Here is a 19,516-nt window from a genome sequence, read left to right as displayed (position 1 = left end):
CACCTGGTTTTGCTGCTTTTTCTGGGCCTGGAGCTGAAATACAACTGAAGCCTAGATGTTACCTCTAGGGAGGTGCCTTCTGTATCTGCTATGAATTGCTCTGCCTGTTTGTTCCGCTCTCTTTCCCAGTGTCCCTGTTCCACTTGTCCTGGCTTACTGCTTGTCACAAAAGGAAGAGTCGCCTGTCTCTCACTTTAAAAGCTAGAAAGGGCCCTAGCCGGTGTGCTTAGTGGTTGGAGCCTCAGCCCATACAGGGAAAGGTCACAGGTTCAATTCAAGAGCATGTACCTGAATTGTGGGTTCAATCCAGTGCCCCAGTCAGTCAGGCGTGTGTGGGAGGCAATCAATCGATATTTCTTTCTCACCTCTTTCTCTCCCCACCCCCTACCCCCGCTTCCACTCTCTCTCTCAAAAAAAAAAAAAAATCAATGGAGAAACTATCCTCTGGTGAGGATTAACAAGAACCTAAAAAAACTAGAAATGATTAAGCTTAGTTGGAAGGCATGTGGACAGCTGAGACAGGCCAAAAGCTAGGCTTCTGTGGCAAACGGTTAGCCAAGTGGCGAATGCGAAAGGAAAGTTCTTGAAGGAAATGAAAAGCAGCATTATTCTAGTTAATACGCAAATGATAAGAACAGGCCTATTGCTGATAGGGTGGAGGTTTCAGTGGTCTGGACAGAAGAGCAAACCAGCCACAACATTCCCTAAGCCAAAGCCTAGGCCAGAGCCAGGCCCGCCCTGCTCTTCAATTCTCTGCAGCCCCGGAGAGGTGAGGACGCTGCAGAAGAGAAGCCCGAAGCTAGCACAGGCTGGTTCCTGAGGCTTAAGGCTCAAATGATACTTAGAATTTTTTAGCAATAAAGTATTTTTAATTAAGGTGAGTACATTGTCTTTTTAGATATAATGTTATTGCACATTTAATAGACTACAGTATAGTGTAAACATAACTTTTACATGCACTGAGAAACAACAACAAAAAATTACTTCCTTGTGGTATTTGCTTTACTGTGGTGCCTGGAACAGAACCTGCAATATTTCTGAGGTATGCCTGTCAACCCGAGGTTCCCACCATCCCCTCCTTGGGTTCGATTAATTTGCTAGAGTGACTCGCAGAACTTAGAAAGCCAGAATCCTCACTAGACTACTGGTTTATTACAAAGAACATTAAAGGGTACAAATCAACATCCAGGTGAAGAGATGCCCGGGGAGCTTGTGTCTTTGTGGAGTTTGGGGCCCGGCGTGGTGACACGTGGAAGTAAGGGTTCTGGTTCACTAACCTCAGCTCTCTGAACCTGTCCTTTGGGGTTTGCATGGAGCCTTCATGACATGGGCAGGACTGATGACGTCACTGGCCATGGTGACCGAGCTCAGTCTCCAGCCCCTCTCCCCTCCCAGGAAGTCAGGGGATGAGACTGTGAGTTTCAGCCCTCTGTTCACGGCTGGTTCCCCTGGCAACCAGCATCCCCATCTCTAGGGGCTTTCCAAAGTCACCTCATCCACATCAACTGAGTTGGAATTGAAAGAGGCTATAACCAGACATCCATGTGTAGCTCTGAAGTGATTTCAGGAACTGAAGACAAGAGACCAACTATAACAAAAGGTGTTCCCATTGCACTTAACACTTAGGAGATTCCAAGGGTTTGGGGAGCTGAGAGCCAGGAACCCTGGATGGAACCAAAGTATCTATGATAAACCACAGTACCACTCACACTCTGCCCGTTCTGGATGGAGGCTGCCCTCTGGTTATCTTGATGTCCTTCCAGTGGTTTTTCTCACTTCCTCGATGTTGTCATCCTTTCTGATGACTTCCAAAGCTGTATCATTAGCCCATATCTGTACATCCCACTGCTTCCTGGGCTGTGCTATCGGGCTGTCCCTCTGGGACTGCCAAAGCACACCTCCAAAATTTAACTTGACACCTTTCTCTCTAAGCCTGTTTTTCCACTGTCGCCATTCAGCTCAACCTAAAGCCCAGATGTCTTCCTAATTGGCTCATTCTCCTTCACCTTCCACCCACGATGACTCATCAAGTCTTGCCAACTTCTCTCCTACAGGGAATTCTCTCCCTCCCCATAGCCCATTGGGGTTTCTAAACCTGTTATTTCTATAGCCTGGTTGTCCTGCCCCTGATACCTGAAAAGGGTAACTTTTCTCAAGCTCAGACCTGATGAGGTCATTTCCTTCCCTTCAGCTACAAAATATACTCATCCCCTCCCCAAGGGAGACACCCTAAAAGTCCCATCCAATTATAACATCAGACTTGAGATCTAGAATCCCAGGAGATACAGCAAATGTGGGTGTGGCTTCTCTTAGAGACATGTGAACTAAAAAATAAAATAAAATAAATATGCGAGCTATGTAGCAGTCTAAGACTCAGCAATTCTGAAATCCTGTTGGACAGACCTTGGGGCGAGGAATATTCTTTTTTTTAAATTAAATCTTTATTGTTCAGATTATTACAGTTGTTCCTCCTTTTTTCCCCCATAGCTCCCCTCCACCCGGTTCCCACCCCACCCTCTGCCCTTACCCCCCTCCCTCACTGTCCTCACCCATAGGTGTACGATTTTTGTCCAGTCTCCCCCCAAGAATTGACAGTCCACTCCCTGATTCTATTATATTCACCAGTTTATTAAACCCTCATTCGGCATCCTGAAATTTACTCATGATTTCAAGCATAATGCCCAGCTTCACCATGTGGGGGATCCAGCCTTTTCCACTCCCTATACTCATCTAATGAGGGCATTGGAAGTTGTGTCCTCCCTGGGGTCTATATAGCTTCTCCTCATAGTGCGTATGCCCATAGAAGGTTGGGGGCCCACAGATATTAGGGTTATAGAGTCTTTTAATTCTAGGCCATTGGCTCTTGGCCAGTACAACTCTCTCCAAAACTTAATCACCTTTTTATCTATTTGATTCCAATTGGTTTATACTTATAGCCACGTCCACAATTATCTTTGAGACACGCTTCTCTCTAAACTTAACAGCCAGCTTCCTGGGAGAATCACCTCACACATTCAGAGGTTTTGACAAGCGACACTTGGATTTGTTTTAATAGGCCTGTGTTGTTATTTAAAGCATTTCTCCATTTTCTCTCTTCCCAGTTGGAGGTGAGAAATAACTATTATCTTTCCTGCAAGTCCAGGAATTTCTGAGTTGTGTCTCGTCCTGGCTTGCAAACCAATCAATTCTTTTCTGAGCTCATCTCTTTCTTGTAGCACCCTGTCAGATGCAACCATTTGCAACCAGAGTGCTGTTTCCCACACTTTTTCCCCGAAGCCACAAAACCATTCAATAGGGATCTGTCCTACAAGTTACCACAGGCAATGATGTTACCAAGTGTTTTGCTACTGCATAAGAAAGGTGATTTTCTTTTGAGCCTCCAATAATAGTTTTCTCATTTCCCACTGCCTGGCCCTGGAAGCCATACATCATACTTTAGAATTTTTGTAATGGTAGTCTGTCATTTCTACATAATAATTTCTGTATTGTTTACTTAAAGCACGTTATGCTATGGTAGTAAAGAAGCCAAAGTCTCTATGGCTAATAACAAAAAGGGCATTTCTTTTTTTTTAATATTTTTATTGATTTCAGAGAGGAAGGGAGAGAAAGAAACAACAATGATGAGAAAGAAGCATCAATCTGCTGATCCCACTGGGGATCAAGCCACAACCCGGGCATGTGTCCTGACTGGGAATTGAACCATGACCACCTGGTTCATAGGTCAACACTCAACTACTGAGCCACACCAGTTAGGCAAAAAAGGGCATTTCTTACATTATTTTTTTCTTTTAGGGGATATCTGCAGGGATTTTCCACTGTATCCTCATTCTAGGACTCAGTCAGAGGTACAGGCCCTACCTAGGGCATGCTGTTCTCATGGCAGAAGGAAAAGAACAAATGATATAATCACACAAGGGCTCTTAAAGCCCTCAATGGACGGTGGCATGTGTGACTTCTACTGACATTTCACTGGCTAAGAAAGTGACAGAACTGAGCCTGATGGAGATGCAGTGGGAAAGCATAATGCTGTCACCAGGAGGGGCAGAGCATAGCCAGGAATGCTGCACCTCCCTTCAGCTGCTCTTCCTCATAAACACGGCTTTGAACTTGCATTTTATCTTGTTAGAACGAGATACGTGCTTATAGCAAGCTGGGAATTGCTGGCTTCTGAGGAGATCATAAAATTTTTAGAGACATATGCATTGTCTGAAGTAGGACACAACCCCCAAGTATACAGGGGTGACAGCAGATGGCTGGATGAGTAGGAAACTCAACTAGCAGGTGGCATTTTTTTCTCCAAGAGTCTCAGTGGAGGGGGATATGTTGTGCACACACGGTCTTCCCAATAAGTTCACAAGTATGCTTGGAGCTGAACGTGATGGAGAACTGCTCATCTGATGTTCCGAAAAGCTGGGACAAGTTTCTATAAAAGGGGTTAAAGGTCATGCCCCAAACAGAGTTCTCACCCCCATGTGCTCAAGCGCCTCTTACTCCTCTTTATCTTCACAGTTTGACATGCAAAGGATAACTCTGGAAGAGCTGAAGCACATCCTTTATCATGCCTTCCGGGACCACTTGACAATGAAGGACATTGAAAACATCATCATCAACGAGGAGGAGAGCCTGAACGATACCTCGGGGAACTGCCAGACAGAGTTTGAAGGAGGTAGGTACCCCTGTTTCTGCTTTCTCCCTGATCTGGGATGGGCTAACGCCTTCACATCCTCTGTATGAAAAATGTGTTGACTGTCTTCTGGGCTGGAATGGCCTTGTGCCAAAGCCATGAATCCAGGACTGAGGTTAAAAGATCCTTTTGGTAAAGATGCAATTGGTTCCTTTTTTTCTTCAATATTTTCCCCAAACTCTGCATTTTTACAAAACCTCCATTGGCCCTGTCCTTCCTCCAGTGACTCTCTGTGGTCTGTGACCAGATATGTGGCTTTGTGGTGTTTGCCTTGACTTAGTGGGGCTACACGGGGTGGTGGAAAGGCCTGTTTAGGCTGTCAGTAAATCTAGATCAATTTCCGTGGCTAATTGTGTGACTTGGGCAAGGAGTGTGCCTTCTCTGAGTGTGTTTCCTCATCTATGAACATCAAGATAATTACGCCTCCTTCTCAGGATCTTTAGAAATGGAATGCCTCTATGCTGTGCTCCCCGAATGCACTGGCCAAAAAGAACCCTATTCATGAAAGGACTCCTGTGAACTTAGTGAAGTAGTTACAGAAGAATAGGTTCCCCTGGGGCCAAGAAAGAGACCCCTGACAGGCCATTTTTCTTGGGCTCATGAAAGAAAACAAAAACAGCCTACCTTATCCCCCAATCAGAAGAGAGTTCCAGGGAAGCTTAATGATCTGATCCCTCTTGCCAATGCTGAAAATCAGAACTGCTTTAACAGCTCTGAAATGTAGAATTTTTAAAATTCCATTAAAGCAGAAAAGCAGACTTAACTTACTCGACGCTGAGGTTTCTTACAGAGATCAAACTGTTTTTTTCCTATTCTTTTTTTCCTGAACATAGTCAGAAGTTAATATCTACAGATGGTAAGCTATACAATTGTCAATATATACAAGACAATATATATAAGAAGGTCACATAGACACGAGAATGGCATTTGGTTCCCTTGTCTTGGAGCTGACACATCAGCGCTGGCCGGACCATGGCAGGGAGGCTGCTTGGGGCTGAGCTGGTCCAAGTGGCCACAGCGATTCACTCAGACCTGCCCTCTCTTCCCCCAGCCCTGCCTGGACTGCACTGCTAGGTCAGCATTAAAGTCCATGACAAGAGGAAACAGGAGATGGCTTGTACTCCAAGGTGACAAATTAACTCAAACCAGGGAAATGGGGCATGGTAGGGACTGGGGTGAACTTGAGAGCAATGCCTCCTTGGAAAGACATTCAAATTTAACATGTTCAGAAGTGCTGTGGACAGCCAACAGAACCCAGCTGTGGTCCAGAAGCTGCTCTGGTCTCCCTCTTTGTGACCTGGGCCGTAGCATCTATGGCCATATTTGGAGTTGGAGCCACACAGACCACACAGGGCAACATGTTCACAGCCAACCCATTTCTAGTCAGACAGGCAAGGGGACTGGGAGGGTGAATAGAGGTTCGAGGGCAGGGATTGGACTATAACTGGGGAAAAGCAGGCCTGGACTCCTGTTTCGTCTCTTTCCTAGCTGACAGACTATGTGCTCAAGTAGCGGAAGCATTTGGGGCTTCAGCTTCCCACATTAGCAACCGCTCTTGACAAAGGAGGAAAGAGTATTTCTGGGCATCTCATTTTCTACAGGAGCCTCTGTTTGTGGATCACTGTTTTGTTCAGGGAAATGTCACAAGTCTTAGTAATTTGAGAAAGGTCAGACTGCACTGGGAAGTAATCTGAACTTTAAGCCATGTCTTTTTATTACTCAAAAGCTCATACATTAGTGAAATAAATGACTGACAAAAAGATTTCCAAATAGAAGTCTTACTGGGTCTGCTTTAATGATTCATACATATAACATTGGCAACAGCTATCATTTGGGAGTTGGTAAATGATAAGGGCCAGGCACTGTACTAAATGCTCTAAAATTCATGATCTTGTTTAATACAAGAAACATTATTTTGTAATTAGTACAGTGCTTTTGGAGTGATCTCTGTGACCTTGATTATATAATCCCTTTTGTATATTTTGATTTCAGAGAGTTGGTTTTTCTTTTTTTCATACACATACACACACACACACACATATGTATGTATGTACATATATACATATGTACATAATCGGCACTATTTGGCCCCAAAAGCAAGCTCGTTGGTTTGTGTTTAGGTTTAGATTTTCTCAGTCTCAGATATGATTGTACTGTGGGCAAAGTTGTCTAGGAAGAGATGATGCACAGGGACTGAGTTCACCCCTGGTGCCCCAGGACTGAACAAGTCCATTTAAGACCCTGTGGTTGAACTTGACCTCCTCCTTCCCCTCTTTCTTGCACTACTGCTTTCCACAACACGGACAAGTTGGCATTTTTAACCTCTCCCTGCTCCCCACAGCAATCTGATGGCACAGTGGCATGGCTCATGCCTTCTAAATCTCCTCACCCTCCTCCCAGCCCTTAGGCCCTCCTCTTCCCCAAGCTATCAACTCCTTGCTGTCCTTTCTTGCCCTAGCCCAGGCAGCATGCCCTGTTCGGCCATTGCAGACAAACCCTTGCCAACATTTCTGATCCCTCACCCATCAGCTTCCAACATGCCAACTCTAAGTAAATCCAGCATCGAAATCTGAAGGCACCAGGTAGTTCTTCTTTCAAGTTATGGCATGTGTTTCTCCTTAGATCTAATCTTCATCACCCACATTGACCAATGAGAGGGAAGGAAGCAGGCAGGACATCCCCGCCCCCAGACTCCAGAGCCCCAGTCAGGCCTCCTGTCTCTTGTTGCTCCCCACCCAGGAAGCCCTTTCCTCCTGCTCTTATTGGAGCTTTGCTTTGGCAAGTACATGCTCACCTACAGAGCTGGGGATCCACAGGCATTGGAAATCCTGCCCTATTTGATGTCAGAGGAAGGAATCAATGGTGAACAAAAACCTGAACGTATAGGAGGTCTTTTCCTTAAAAAGGTGAAAGGGTACATATGTCTGTGAGCAAGGAAGGAGGGGATGGTCCATGAAACAGATGTTTTGTGGCCAAGTTGGCATTTAAATAAAGCCCCCATTCCACGGCTGTGAGGTCAGCAAAGCTTGAGTCATGATTGAGATTCTAGAGCAGCTGTGGGCAAACTACGGCCTGCGGGCCGGATCCGGCCCATTTGAAATGAATAAAACTAAAAAAAAATAAGACCGTACCCTTTTATGTAATGATGTTTACTTTGAATTTATATTAGTTCACACAAACACTCCATCCATGCTTTTGTTCCGGCCCTCCTGTCCAGTTTAAGAACCCATTGTGGCCCTCGAGTCAAAAGGTTTGCCCACCCCTGTTCTAGAGTGTGGAAAAGGTTTGAAAATGTGTCCTTGGGCAACCTGTGTGCCACGGAGTCAGTAGAGATTCATAGGGGATTTCCAAATGCCATCAGTATCATTTTATGTCAGTGATTATACTTCTGCAAAGGTGTTCAGATTCTGTCTATGAAGTCAGGAAATGTTGATTTTTCCTCCCACATGAATGGAAGAATGAAAAACAGAGAAATAGGCCAGAAGCCCTGGGGTGTGGAGTCATTGGTGGGAGAGGTTTGGGGTTTTTTGTCCTCTTAGTTCTCATTTTGGCTTGATTTTTAGCCAATAGGATATTTTGGCTAAAGTAGGAATTTCAGGCAATCCCAAGGCCTCAGATCTTTTTTGAATTCTTTTATTAAGATAACCTACACTTGACGTAGTTAGGTGTTAGTTGGCAAAATTTGTGTTATAATTATTTTGAAAAATAAATGGGTCCATATACACCAAAATGGGTTAAATAGAAGATTATGTGACTACCCACGATGCCCATTCAGTGTCCATGCTACATAAGAGGAGTTTTGGTGTTTTGCTTTAGTTCAACCACTTGTGGTCACCAGACATTTTGTTTTTGGAGAATATAAGCTCTGTGACACTGAGAGACAGATTCATAGCTTATTATTTGGTTCCAGTCATATGTGCAACTGAGTGGGCTTACAGTTGAGTTATCTATTTGCCTGTCCCTGATCCTTATTAAGGATTCTCATGACAAATTAAACTATATGCTCAGTTTGGTAGTAATTGCTTCCAGGATGCAGTCCAGGAAGAAAGGGGTGGAAGAAAACTGGTCAGCATGCCGACCAAGAGCTGGTCATTTGTTAATACCTTCCATTGACCTGTCAGCACAGTCTGAGCGATAAGTTCTTTGGCTGCTGTGGTTCAGATAAGGAAACTTAGGCTCAGCAAAGTGGAGTAATTTGTCCAAAGTCAAATAGGAAGTCAGGATTTGAACCCAGATCTACATGTTAAAGTCCTGCCCTGACCTCTTCATTGTCGGGACCATTTCCTCGGGCGTAGGCATTACAAATTCTCCTTAGAGAGTGCAGCTTCAGCGTCTTTTCTCGTTTTCCATTCCATCACCCATGAAATCATATTATATTTGGAAATGGAGTAGAGATGCAGCAAAATCTGTGTGTGAGCCCTTTCAAGACACATACCGAAGTGTTGTCCCTAAATGGAACACCAGCTGTCAAATTTTTCTAGACATTCTGAGAACATGCGCAGGAGAGGAAGTGAAGAGCATCAACTGGGGAGTAAGTTTCTGTGAAAGACAGCAGAGCTGCTCTGTACCATTCAGTGCCTCAGTCTGAGGGACAAGAGGAATGATGGCAAAGGAGGTGACACAGACCAGGTAGTCCCAGAGGATCCCTGTGCAGACCTGTGGGTTCTGTTCCCCATCCTGTGTAGACTAGCTGTGTGACAGTGACTCTCGAAGCCTTATTTTCCTTATCTGTCCAATGCAAAGATTGGACAGCAACAGTCATATCTAGATTCCAAATTGTCTAGGCTCAGTGGAAGGTCAGAAAAAATTCACGGTCAAAGTCAAGGTCTCCAGCTCAGCCATCCTGCTGAAGTTGCAATGTTCCTGCCCAGGTGTCAAATGCACACCTGGGTGGGGAGACCTGGGTCATCACCTGGCCGTGCACATTGGGCATTTCATGCCCATCTGAATGGAAAGGGCATGATGCGTCATCTACACCATCTGCTCCCAGCTCTCCTGCTGCTGTGAGTCTCCTGAAATAAAGCCTGTTCTCCTTGGGTAGATGAAGGAGGTTAAGGTGTGCCTGAGGTTCATGGCAGGCGGTGAGATGGGAGACAGTTTTCAAATAAATTGGGGGCTTCGGACCAAAAGGAATTTTTCTTCTACTTGGGGACCCTTCCTGTAGGAAAGTTTTCTGTAGCCATGAGTGAGGGATAGTGAGATTCTGAGACTCCAGATAGAGATCTAGAGAGCTGTTCTTGATAAATTTGCATGATGGTTAAGAGTTCCAGCTCTGCACTCTGGACAGGGTTGACTTAAAATCCTGCCTCACCACATATTAGGTCATTGAGTCAGGTAATAAAGTAAAGGTTAGAAGCCTAATTTTCATCATCTGCAAAAGGGAATCATATAATGACTTGTAGTTGTTACGATGATTAAATGAGGTAACACAGGAGAATATTTAGCACAAAGCGTAACACATTAGTAACAGGCAAACAAACAAATAAAAAACTAGCCAGTCCCTAGCCCTAGTTCTCTTCTGATTGTTAGTTTTTCACCAGGAGACATCGCGTACTGCTGGCACTCCATGTCTTTGAAGGATGGGGCAGGGGACAAGTTTTCAGGGTTTGAACCATCCTCTTCACACATTCATTCCTAAAGGCAAGTCCCTGCTAACACTGGGGTTACCAAGAGTATTGGTCAATACTCTTTGGGTTTCAAGTTACAGAAACTCGTCACAGATCCCCTTAAACTAAAAAGCACTGGCTCAAATAATAGAAGTCAAAGAGACGGACTTTGGCTGACCGGGACCCAAAATGCTGATGCAGCATTCTCTTCTCACTCCCACCTTCTCTCTCTCTCTCTCTCTCTCTCTCTCTCTCTCTCTCACTCTCACTCTCACTCTCACTCTCACTCTCACTCTCACTCTCACTCTCACTCTCACTCTCCTCTCTGTCCTCCTTTCCTCTCTGTGGGCTTCATTCTTGGGAAGGCTCTCTCTCCCTAAGGTGATGGCATTGTCTCTTTCAAGGTTCACCTCTATTCCAAGTAGGTCCAGTGTGCCTACTGCCGGACCAAGCCAAAGGCTAGGGAGACTCTACCCGGCCAGTCCAGTTTGTTACATTGGGAACGGTGAGTCCCTAGATTGAGTCCCACTAGGTGGAGAGGTACAGATCCTCAAATAAAAGGATGGATTTTGTCACAAGAAGGGGAAGGACTTCTGGAAAGGCCACAATAATGCCTGTCACTACATCTCAGGTCCATAGTAGGACCCTGATTTTGTGGTGAAGGGACCAGCTCCCATCTCCTGATAGAGTTGGCCCCTCTTCCTCTGAACAAGAGCATCACAAAACACCCAGCCTCACTCCTATTCCCTCTGAGGCTGCACCCCCACCCCCACCTCCACCTCCAGGTCTTTTCTGCTATCACTGATATATAGAAAAATCTCTTTCAACAGCTCTTAATTAGTCCCACCTCAGGCATGGAAATATGCCATTTCCTAGACTCAGAAAGTGTGAGACATGGAAGGATCACAAAGCAAGAACAGCTCCCAGACCCGGTAGCTCTGGCTTATTGCGAGAGTCACCTGCACTGGGTTTTGTAATGTTCTAACCTTCCTGGGCGCCAAATTCCCTGCCAGAAATGTCACTTACGTAGTCTATGTTGGGGCCATTTATCAAAAGTGTAATGATTCTGACTTGCTTCACTTGAGAGCCAGTTGCCTCTGAAGGCACATAGCCCTGATTCCAAGCGTATATTGAAGCCAGAGGGATTAAGAACCCATTATACCCAGGGTCACCCAGCTGGTCAGGGCCAAATTCTGTGTGCACTCCTGTTCCCAGGAGAAAACCCAAGAGCCGTGGGACAAGGGGAAGGAGCATTCTGTGCTGGAGTCAGACACCAGGCCCTGCGGCGGCAGCCAGGAGTCTGTCGGTGTTTGGGGCTTGCCAGCAAGCTTCCAAGTAGTCAGGAAACCCCACTTCTATGTCCTCCTGCATCAGCCTCCCCCAACCCACATTTACTTTCCAGGCTACTTCTCTACCAAGTGCTATGCTAGGAAGGGAGCTCAAGGCCTTCTGGGAAGGTAGACACAGGACAGAGCACCAGCAGATTGCCGTTAGCGTGTTCCTAAGGTCCAAAAGGGAACAGTTTCCTCCGAAAGTTAAACATAGAGTTACCATATGACCCAGCAATTTGACACCCAGACTAGGACCCTGGAAATATGTCCACACAAAAAACTTTTACACAGATGTTCATAGTAGCATTTTTCATAAGAGTAAACGAAAAAATAGAAACAACCAACTGTCCATCAACTGGTTAATGGATAAACAAATGTGGTACGTCCATTCAGTGGAATATTATTCAGTCATAAAAGGAATGGAATGTTGATACCTGCTACACATGGATGAACCTGGGAAAGATTATGCTAAGTGAAAAGAAGCCAGGCACAAAAGGCTACTATTGTATGGTTTCATGTATATGCAAGGCCAAGAATAAGCAAGCCCATAGAGGCAGGTAGATTAGTGATGGCCAGTTGCTGGGGAGAAGGAGGAAAGAGGAAGTGGCTTCTAATGTGGATGGGGTTTCTTTTGTTTGTTTGTTAATCCTTATCTGAGGATATTTTTTCCATTGATTTTTAGAAGGGAGGGAGGGAGAGAGAGACAGAGAGGTAGAAATATTGGTGTGAGAGAGACACTTCGATTGGTTGCCTCCCACACTCACCCCTGAAATTGAACCTGCAACCCAGGTACGTGCCCTTGACCAGGAATGGAACCCTCAATCCTTTAGTACGAGGGCTGATGCTCTAACCACCGAGAACACCGGCCAGGGCTGGATGGGGTTTCTTTTTACAGTGATGAAAATGTTTTGGAATTAGGCAGTGGTGATGGTTTCACAGCCTTGTGACTGTACTAAATGCCACTGAATGGTACACTCTAAAAGGGTGAATTTTATGGTATGTGAATTCTATCTCATTTAAAATAAATATTAACAGCTAGACCATTTAAAAAATTAAAAGACCAGGCCTTTTGGGAGCAGGATGTTCAGGAGAAGCCTCCTGGGAAAGTAAAGTTTGGGTTAGGCCCAGAAGCAACGAGAGGAAAAGTCAGGGACACCCCTTAGCAGAGGGAATGGTGTGAACATGCTGCCAAGTCTCCTGTAAAGAACAGCCAGAGACCTGCTTAGCTGGGACAGAGATTGCTGGTGGCAGGAGGGGGGGAAGGGGGGGGGGTGCTGAGGTGGGTGTAGTGGTCTCAGGGCAGAGGTGGGACAGGAGGTGATCTGGGGTCCTACCCACTGAGCTTAGGAGCTGGATGGAAGGGAACATGCTTCTCCCAGCACGGGGGCCTCTGCGAAGGCTGCAGGGGTGCGGATGCATACATGAGAAGCACTGCTTTGGGAAGGTGTGGATGAATTAATGAGGAAAGGGGTGGATGCAGAGGTTTGGGGTCCCCTGCTGTATCAGTGCTGTTCTGGAGGCTGCAGGAACAGAGGGGGAAATCAGGCCTTCCCTCCTGCCCTCCAGGGATCCGAGAAGGAAACCTTGCATTTCTCTTGTAATTCAGGGTTGGACACAGCTTTCACTTTTTTTATTAGCTCATTGATCTTTGAAAGAATTCTTGAGATCAGAAGGACAGTGATCATTAGCTCCTTCACAGGGAGAGAAACGGGGGTTCAGGAAGCCCAGGGCTGCTCCTGAGTGGCAGTTAGCAAGAGAAACCAGACTTCAACTCACAGTGCCGCCTAGGCTGACCTGTAGTCTTGTTGGGGAAACAAAGCAAAGGCTGTGAGAATAAATAACTATTCCCAAATAGAGTGTGATGCAAATGTGTGATAGCCAAAGACAGGCCTCAAATTATTATCAACAAACACGTCAATTAGTGCCGGGTTATACTCTGCCAATCACACCAAGTGTTGAAAGTGCATTTTCTTTGGATCTTTCTATTGCTGAACTCTGTCCTGCCAAGCAAAAGAGTCAGAAGAGAGAATATGTGCCTAAACGTTGAACCTGGGTCTTAAATTATACTTGGGCCTAAATCCTACCTCCATCTTTGCCAAATGGCCTTGGACTCCACTTCTTGGTGCTTCAGGCCCTTCGCCTATTACATGAGAACCCCCACACCCAGCTCACGAAGGACTGCCACGCTGCAATTCTGCAATAACGTAACGCATAGCTGGCTCACGTGGGAGGGGGTGCTCAATACATAAAGGGGAGTTGTCGTTTTTTATTGCAAAAGGGAATTCACATCTTTTGGGCACAAACAATGTTGCAATACCTTCGTATATCCTTAATCCTCACAACAAGGTAGGTCCCATTACCCCCTTTTAAAGATGAGGAAATTGAGGCCCAGGGAAATTAGCTCGCCCGAAGTCCCACAGCCAGGATGTAAAATAATCACGTTTGGTCTGGCTCTGAAGTCCTCATTTTTTTACTCTGCCGTAAAACTGATGGTGACGGCAGAATTGGGCATAAAAGGACCCTCATCAAGGCAAAGTCTGAATTATGGGCAAGTGATCTGTTTCAGAGCTCCCGGGGATTGAGCTGGAAGCTCCTTTCCGCTTGCAGGACTCTGGTCTGGGTTCAGACTTGCTGGGCCTCACTTACGAACTTTTGGCCTCGCCTCCTTCCTCATCTCTCTCCTCCTCCTACTTAAGGATTTTTAGATCAAAGTGCAGCCTCTGTCCTGGGAGATGATCCTGTGACCTTGTTTTCTGAGTGGCCTTCCCAAAGAAGGGCTTCGGCAGACACGTTCTCCTCAGCCCAATCACACAACCGTCCTTTTCCTTGAGCCCTCGCCAGCCCTCAGGATGGCAAGGCAGCCGGCTGCCGGCAGACGCGTTTTATGCTGAGGAGCTGCTCAGAATAAATTAGCCAGTCCTCAGCATGTGTTAGATACACTACTTCCACATCGCATTTTATTTCTGCTTCAGTCCTTTCCTTCTCAAGCGCCACCTCCCTTTCCCTTCCTGAGGGCTGGCATCTTCACATGTGCCCATCCCGGGGGGAGGCACAGCTCTGCACAGGAGACTTTTCTCCCTTCTGCTAACAATCTATAGATTCTAAAACCCAGACATGATCAGCAAGTAAAGAACTGAATCAAAAAGACTTTCAGTCACCCAAGGGAGGCAGAAGCCTAGTGGGTCCAGAAGAATTAAAGGTAACAAGATAACAAGATAAAAGTTAACAGGAATTAGAAATAACAAGAGATGATGGCAGCAATGACCAACCTGCACTAGTGGGGGAGCCGAGGGTTGCGCCTGGGCACTGGTCTCTGTGAGGTGTGGGTGCGGCAGAAACTCCCGATGGTTGGAATTTTTAGGGGCCCCTTGACAAGCCCCTGAGACCCCTTCTCTCAGGGGAAGCTCTGTTTGCCTTTGGACACATCACCGGACTCCTGCTGCTTCCCTGTTATTTCCAGGGACCCGAGGAGCCACTGGATGTCAAGGGGGAGAGGTACTTGGAATGGAACATTTTTAAAGGCTCTTTAAAAGCGTGTCTAGCAGAAGGGCCCCTTTTTCAAATGGAAGGTACCTGGAAGTGTTCTGTGCTGGCATTGGGTTTCTTAACATCTGATATGAAGAACCATCTTCCCCAATACTTCCCACTCCAGTGTCCCTAACACACACACACCCCTCCTGTCCCCAGCAACTCAAACTCAGATTCTTTGGCTGTACCCACACACACTGAATCACAACTCTGGGGGTGGAGCCCAGTAATTCCCTAATCACCTGGCCTGGCCTCCACCCCCCGAGATTTTGATTCAGTAATTTTGCAGTGGGGCCTGAGAATCCGCGTTTATATCAAACTCCCACCTGGCGCTGATGCTGCTGGTCCAGTGAGAAGCTCTGGTGCAGGGAGCCTCCTGGCTGCCTCTGGGGCACAGGTTTCTTCCATAAACTAAAGCGGTAAACTATGCAAGATCAATGCAGGACTGGGACAGCAGGGGAGGAGGGGAGGACAAAAAGAAGGAAAAAGAAAGCTGGCCTGGGAAGTGATGCCTGGAAAAGAGACTTGTTCTTTCTCAGCACAATTATCAAAACTTCTTTCTTGTTACTTCCATTTCCCAATTCCTGGTCCATATTAATAACCACTAATTCAGCGGTTCTCAACCTGTGGGTCGCGACCCCTTTGGGGGTTGAACGACCCTTTCACAGGGGTCACCTAAGACCATCGGAAAACACATATATAATTACATATTGTTTTTGTGATTAATCACTATGCTTTAATTATGTTCAATTTGTAACAATGAAATTGGGGGTCACCACAACATGAGGAACTGTAATAAGGGTCGTGGCATTAGGAAGGTTGAGAACCACTGCACTAATTAATGCCTTGTGGTTGAGAGCAGTGGTGTCTCCTGGGCCTTAGAAAAATGGTGGTGTAAGACCTGGCCCAACAAAAGAAGAGTACAGAATCCCAGGACCCAAGGTCAGACCCCTGTGGCCACAGGATCTTCACACTGGTCTTGTCTAGATGCCTGTAGTCCCCACTTCTCAGACATCAGCATGCACCAGGATCACCCCGTTAACCCTCAGTCACTGACTCAATAGATCTGGGGTGAGGCCCCTCCTGGAAAGCTGCATTTTTAAAAATATATATATTTGTATTGACTTCAGAGAGGAAGGGAGAAGGAGAGAGAGAAACATCAATGATGAGAGAGAATCATTGATTGGCTGCCTCCTGCACACCCCCTCCTGGGCATGGGGCGCACAACCTGGGCATGTGCTCTGACTGGGAATTGAGCTGTGACCTCCTGGTTCATAGATCAATGCTCAACCACCCAGCAACACCGGACACCAGTCGGACTAAAAATCTGCATATTTAATAAGCCCTGTGTGATGCAGACGCTGCTTGCCCAGGGACCCCTCTAGAATCACTGGTGGGCACATATGAAATAATGCCAGAAGTCGCTTGGAGTCATTTAGACAGCAGACACCCCAGGACAGTTCTGGGAAAGGTGAGTTGCTTCCAGTCCAGCAGGGCTATGAGGGCCCTCATTCTCTCTGTGATCAGCCGCGTCGGGTGTGGCAGCCAGGCATTCTGCAGACACACCCACTGCAGGGCCAGGACGATGCCCTTTGTGAGACTCCCTCAGAAAGTCACGGGAACTCTTACATCCGGAAATCTAGACCGGTCTCTCTGAACATCACATTTGTCACGGTCTTTGTTATAGAAGCCTCACCGTTTTATACCATTTGCCAGAAGTCGCGATGTTCAGATGTTCAGAGTGGGCCCAGAAATGCTTGTGGACTTGACCTGACCAGTCTGCAGCCTGTGGACTGGACTCGGGCTTGTTGAGGAAGAGGTGCAGCCTGCCTCCTCTCACTGTCGTTTCTCTCCTCTCTCCCCCTCCCCTCCTTCCTCTCCCCACCCCCAGTGCACTCCCAGAAACAGAACCGGCAGACCTGCGTGCGGAAGAGCCTCATCTGCGCCTTCGCCATGGCCTTCATCATCAGCGTCATGCTGATCGCCGCCAACCAGATCCTGCGGAGCGGCATGGAGTAGCCCCTGCCCGCCGCTGCGGTCCCCGCTCACTGCGCATGCGCACGCCCTGCGGGCCGACTCTTCCTCCACAAAAGCAGATCTGGATGATGCAGACGTGGCTCAGTTCGGCGAAGAACCCAAGGTTGCAGTGCAACCTCTGTTGCAAGTCCACTTCATCTCCTTGGCAGGGACACAAAAGGGCTGTCTTCAATGCTTTAATGGTTTTGTTTCCTAATGCAATAAATAGCCAGGAGTTCCGAGTGATCGCTTCAACCACCTGCAGAAACTCCGCACAGGAACTTCATTTTCATCTCGGAATTCCAGTGGCCATGCGGGCCAGTGGTAAGAGAGCAAGGGAGAGGCGTGAACACGCAGTCACCTCCCCGCCCCGTCCTTTCAACCCAGGGGGCAACCGGAGACCCCCCCAGGGCAACCCAAGGGGTGACTTCAGGGTTGCCGCAGAAGAGGGGGCTCTCCACCTGTCCCTGGCTTTCCTCCTCCACCTAGTGGAGCGCCCCCCAAGGCGTGAGGGGAAAGCTGTCGGAGGGGTGCAGGACCTGCAGCTGCTCCCATGCTTCCGTTCTTACAGCCTTTCTACAGGACTCTAGCTGGCAGAGCTGGGGAGGTCTCGGTTTCCATCTGCACTTGGCTTTCAGTTCCTAGAGCCCATCACGCACCAGCATTTTGGAATCTGCAGAGAGCCTTCCTCCCAGCTGTGCTGCCATTAAAGAACAAAGAAGCATACTCGTGGGCATCTCGATAATCACATAGACACGTAGATAGATGTATCTATTTGGCTTCTTCATGTGTGGCATCATTCTTCCCTAATCACTTACTCCTCATATAAGCTAATCCTCCGACACATCCCTGCCTCTTTTGGGTGGGAGAGGTCGTTTGGGGGACGGGACTGAGACTGGTGGCGAGGAGGTGTTGCAGCCCACGCCCCAGTCCGCAACAATGGAGCCCGCACACGTCTCCCTGCCCGAAGACCTCTGTAAGTTAAGGTCCTCATGCATCCTACCTTTTTCTCACCTTACAGTTGGCTTGGTCCGTTAGTCTTCCCCAGATAAAAAGAGGAATACAATCCAGAGTGGAAAGATCAAACTACTGTATTTTCCATAACATCTTCGGGCATTCAGATCCTGCAACTGACTCGCTTCCATGAGAGAAAAACAAAACAAAACAAAGAGATGTTAATAAGCTTAGCCAACAGGACAGGCCACTTATCCTGCCTGCGGAATACTTTTTTCGGGGAAGGAAATGGAATGCAGTGGTCTGTTTTCAACACCATTTCAAGTCTGTGATTTCCTGACTTTTCTTACGTGTCATATCAGCCACCACTATTAATTCAAGCTTGCATAGTCTGGTTAGCCAATACCCTTTCAATGGAACATTTCCCTTTGTACTTTTCCAAGCTCAGGTCTTTATTTCTATGATGGAATCGTCTTGCTCCTCTTGCATCCGAAAGCTTTGAGGTTCCAGAACCTTTCCTCTCTCACTGCAGCCAGGTAGGCTTTTTGGTGGGGTGTGTGTTCCTGAACCTCTCCTCGAGCTCCCCCCCTCCCCCTCCCCCTCCGCTTTCTCCTTACTGCCTTCTCGGACTTGGAGCATCCACGGTCTCAGCTTAGGGTCTTCTTCCAATGCACCTCTGTCAGCGCTTCAGGCAACAGCCTGGGGGCAGCTGTAGGAACTCCCCCACTGTGGGAGACCGAGAATATCCATGATGAGCACAAGAAAAACTAGGGTTTGAGCCATAGTACAGAGGAGGGAGCAGGTGTAAGCTTTCGAGAGTCTAGGGGTATGAGAGTCTCTCTGGGAAAATGCCTGGGGCCCCGCATATCCAGGCCAGGAAAGCACCAGCCTGCCTGCCCACCTGTCCTGCCACAGCACACCTGCACATCTGCCTCTCCTCTCTCCCCTTGCCTGACTCACCATGCCCCCCCCCCCCCCCCCCGCCATCAGAATCCTGAACAAGAACAGGTCCAACCATAGCATGCTAATAGGACAGCTTCACCATCAGCTCCTGCCCAAAGCAGCTGGCCCTCTCTATCTGAATTGAACTTAGGTGGGAAGGGCCCCTGAACCACTAGACTACATTATACTGGGGGAGGGGGTGCAGGATCCTAAGTAGACTAGATGGAGACCCCAGGGACGGTTCTTAAAGGACTGTGCCCCACGAGATGGGATTGCAATGCTCTAGGTGAGGCTGGACTTCTTCAAAGGCTGCTGTTCTGCAGGTTCTTCTGCCTCCCACTGGAGAACAGGGACCCTGATGATGTGAGGGTTAGCCTTTATTGAAAGACAGATTAGCCACCATGCAAGGGTGGAGATTAAAAGAGTTCCCACAAGGCACCAACAGCCTGTTCCCT

The 19,516-nt window shown here is 47.3% G+C and overlaps 1 protein-coding gene across 2 annotated transcripts in view; it reads left to right on the top strand.

Moving 5' to 3' along the window:
• CALN1 (calneuron 1) overlaps positions 1-18,315 on the top strand; it is a 419,388-nt gene extending 401,073 nt beyond the window's left edge. For both annotated transcript variants that reach the window (XM_081090572.1, XM_081090573.1), the window contains exons 5-6: positions 4,510-4,666; positions 17,041-18,315. In XM_081090572.1, coding sequence (XP_080946698.1) covers positions 4,510-4,666; positions 17,041-17,168 — 285 coding nt within the window. In that variant the 3' untranslated portion in view covers positions 17,169-18,315. The remainder of the gene's footprint in view (positions 1-4,509; positions 4,667-17,040) is intronic.
• The last annotated feature ends 1,201 nt before the right edge of the window (positions 18,316-19,516 follow it).

The sequence above is a fragment of the Myotis nattereri genome (genome assembly GCF_964212035.1).
Source record: "Myotis nattereri genome assembly, chromosome: 4".
Taxonomy (NCBI): Eukaryota; Metazoa; Chordata; class Mammalia; order Chiroptera; family Vespertilionidae; genus Myotis; species Myotis nattereri.
Note: the sequence above shows the minus strand (reverse complement) of the source record. Positions and strands in the feature narration are given on the sequence as shown.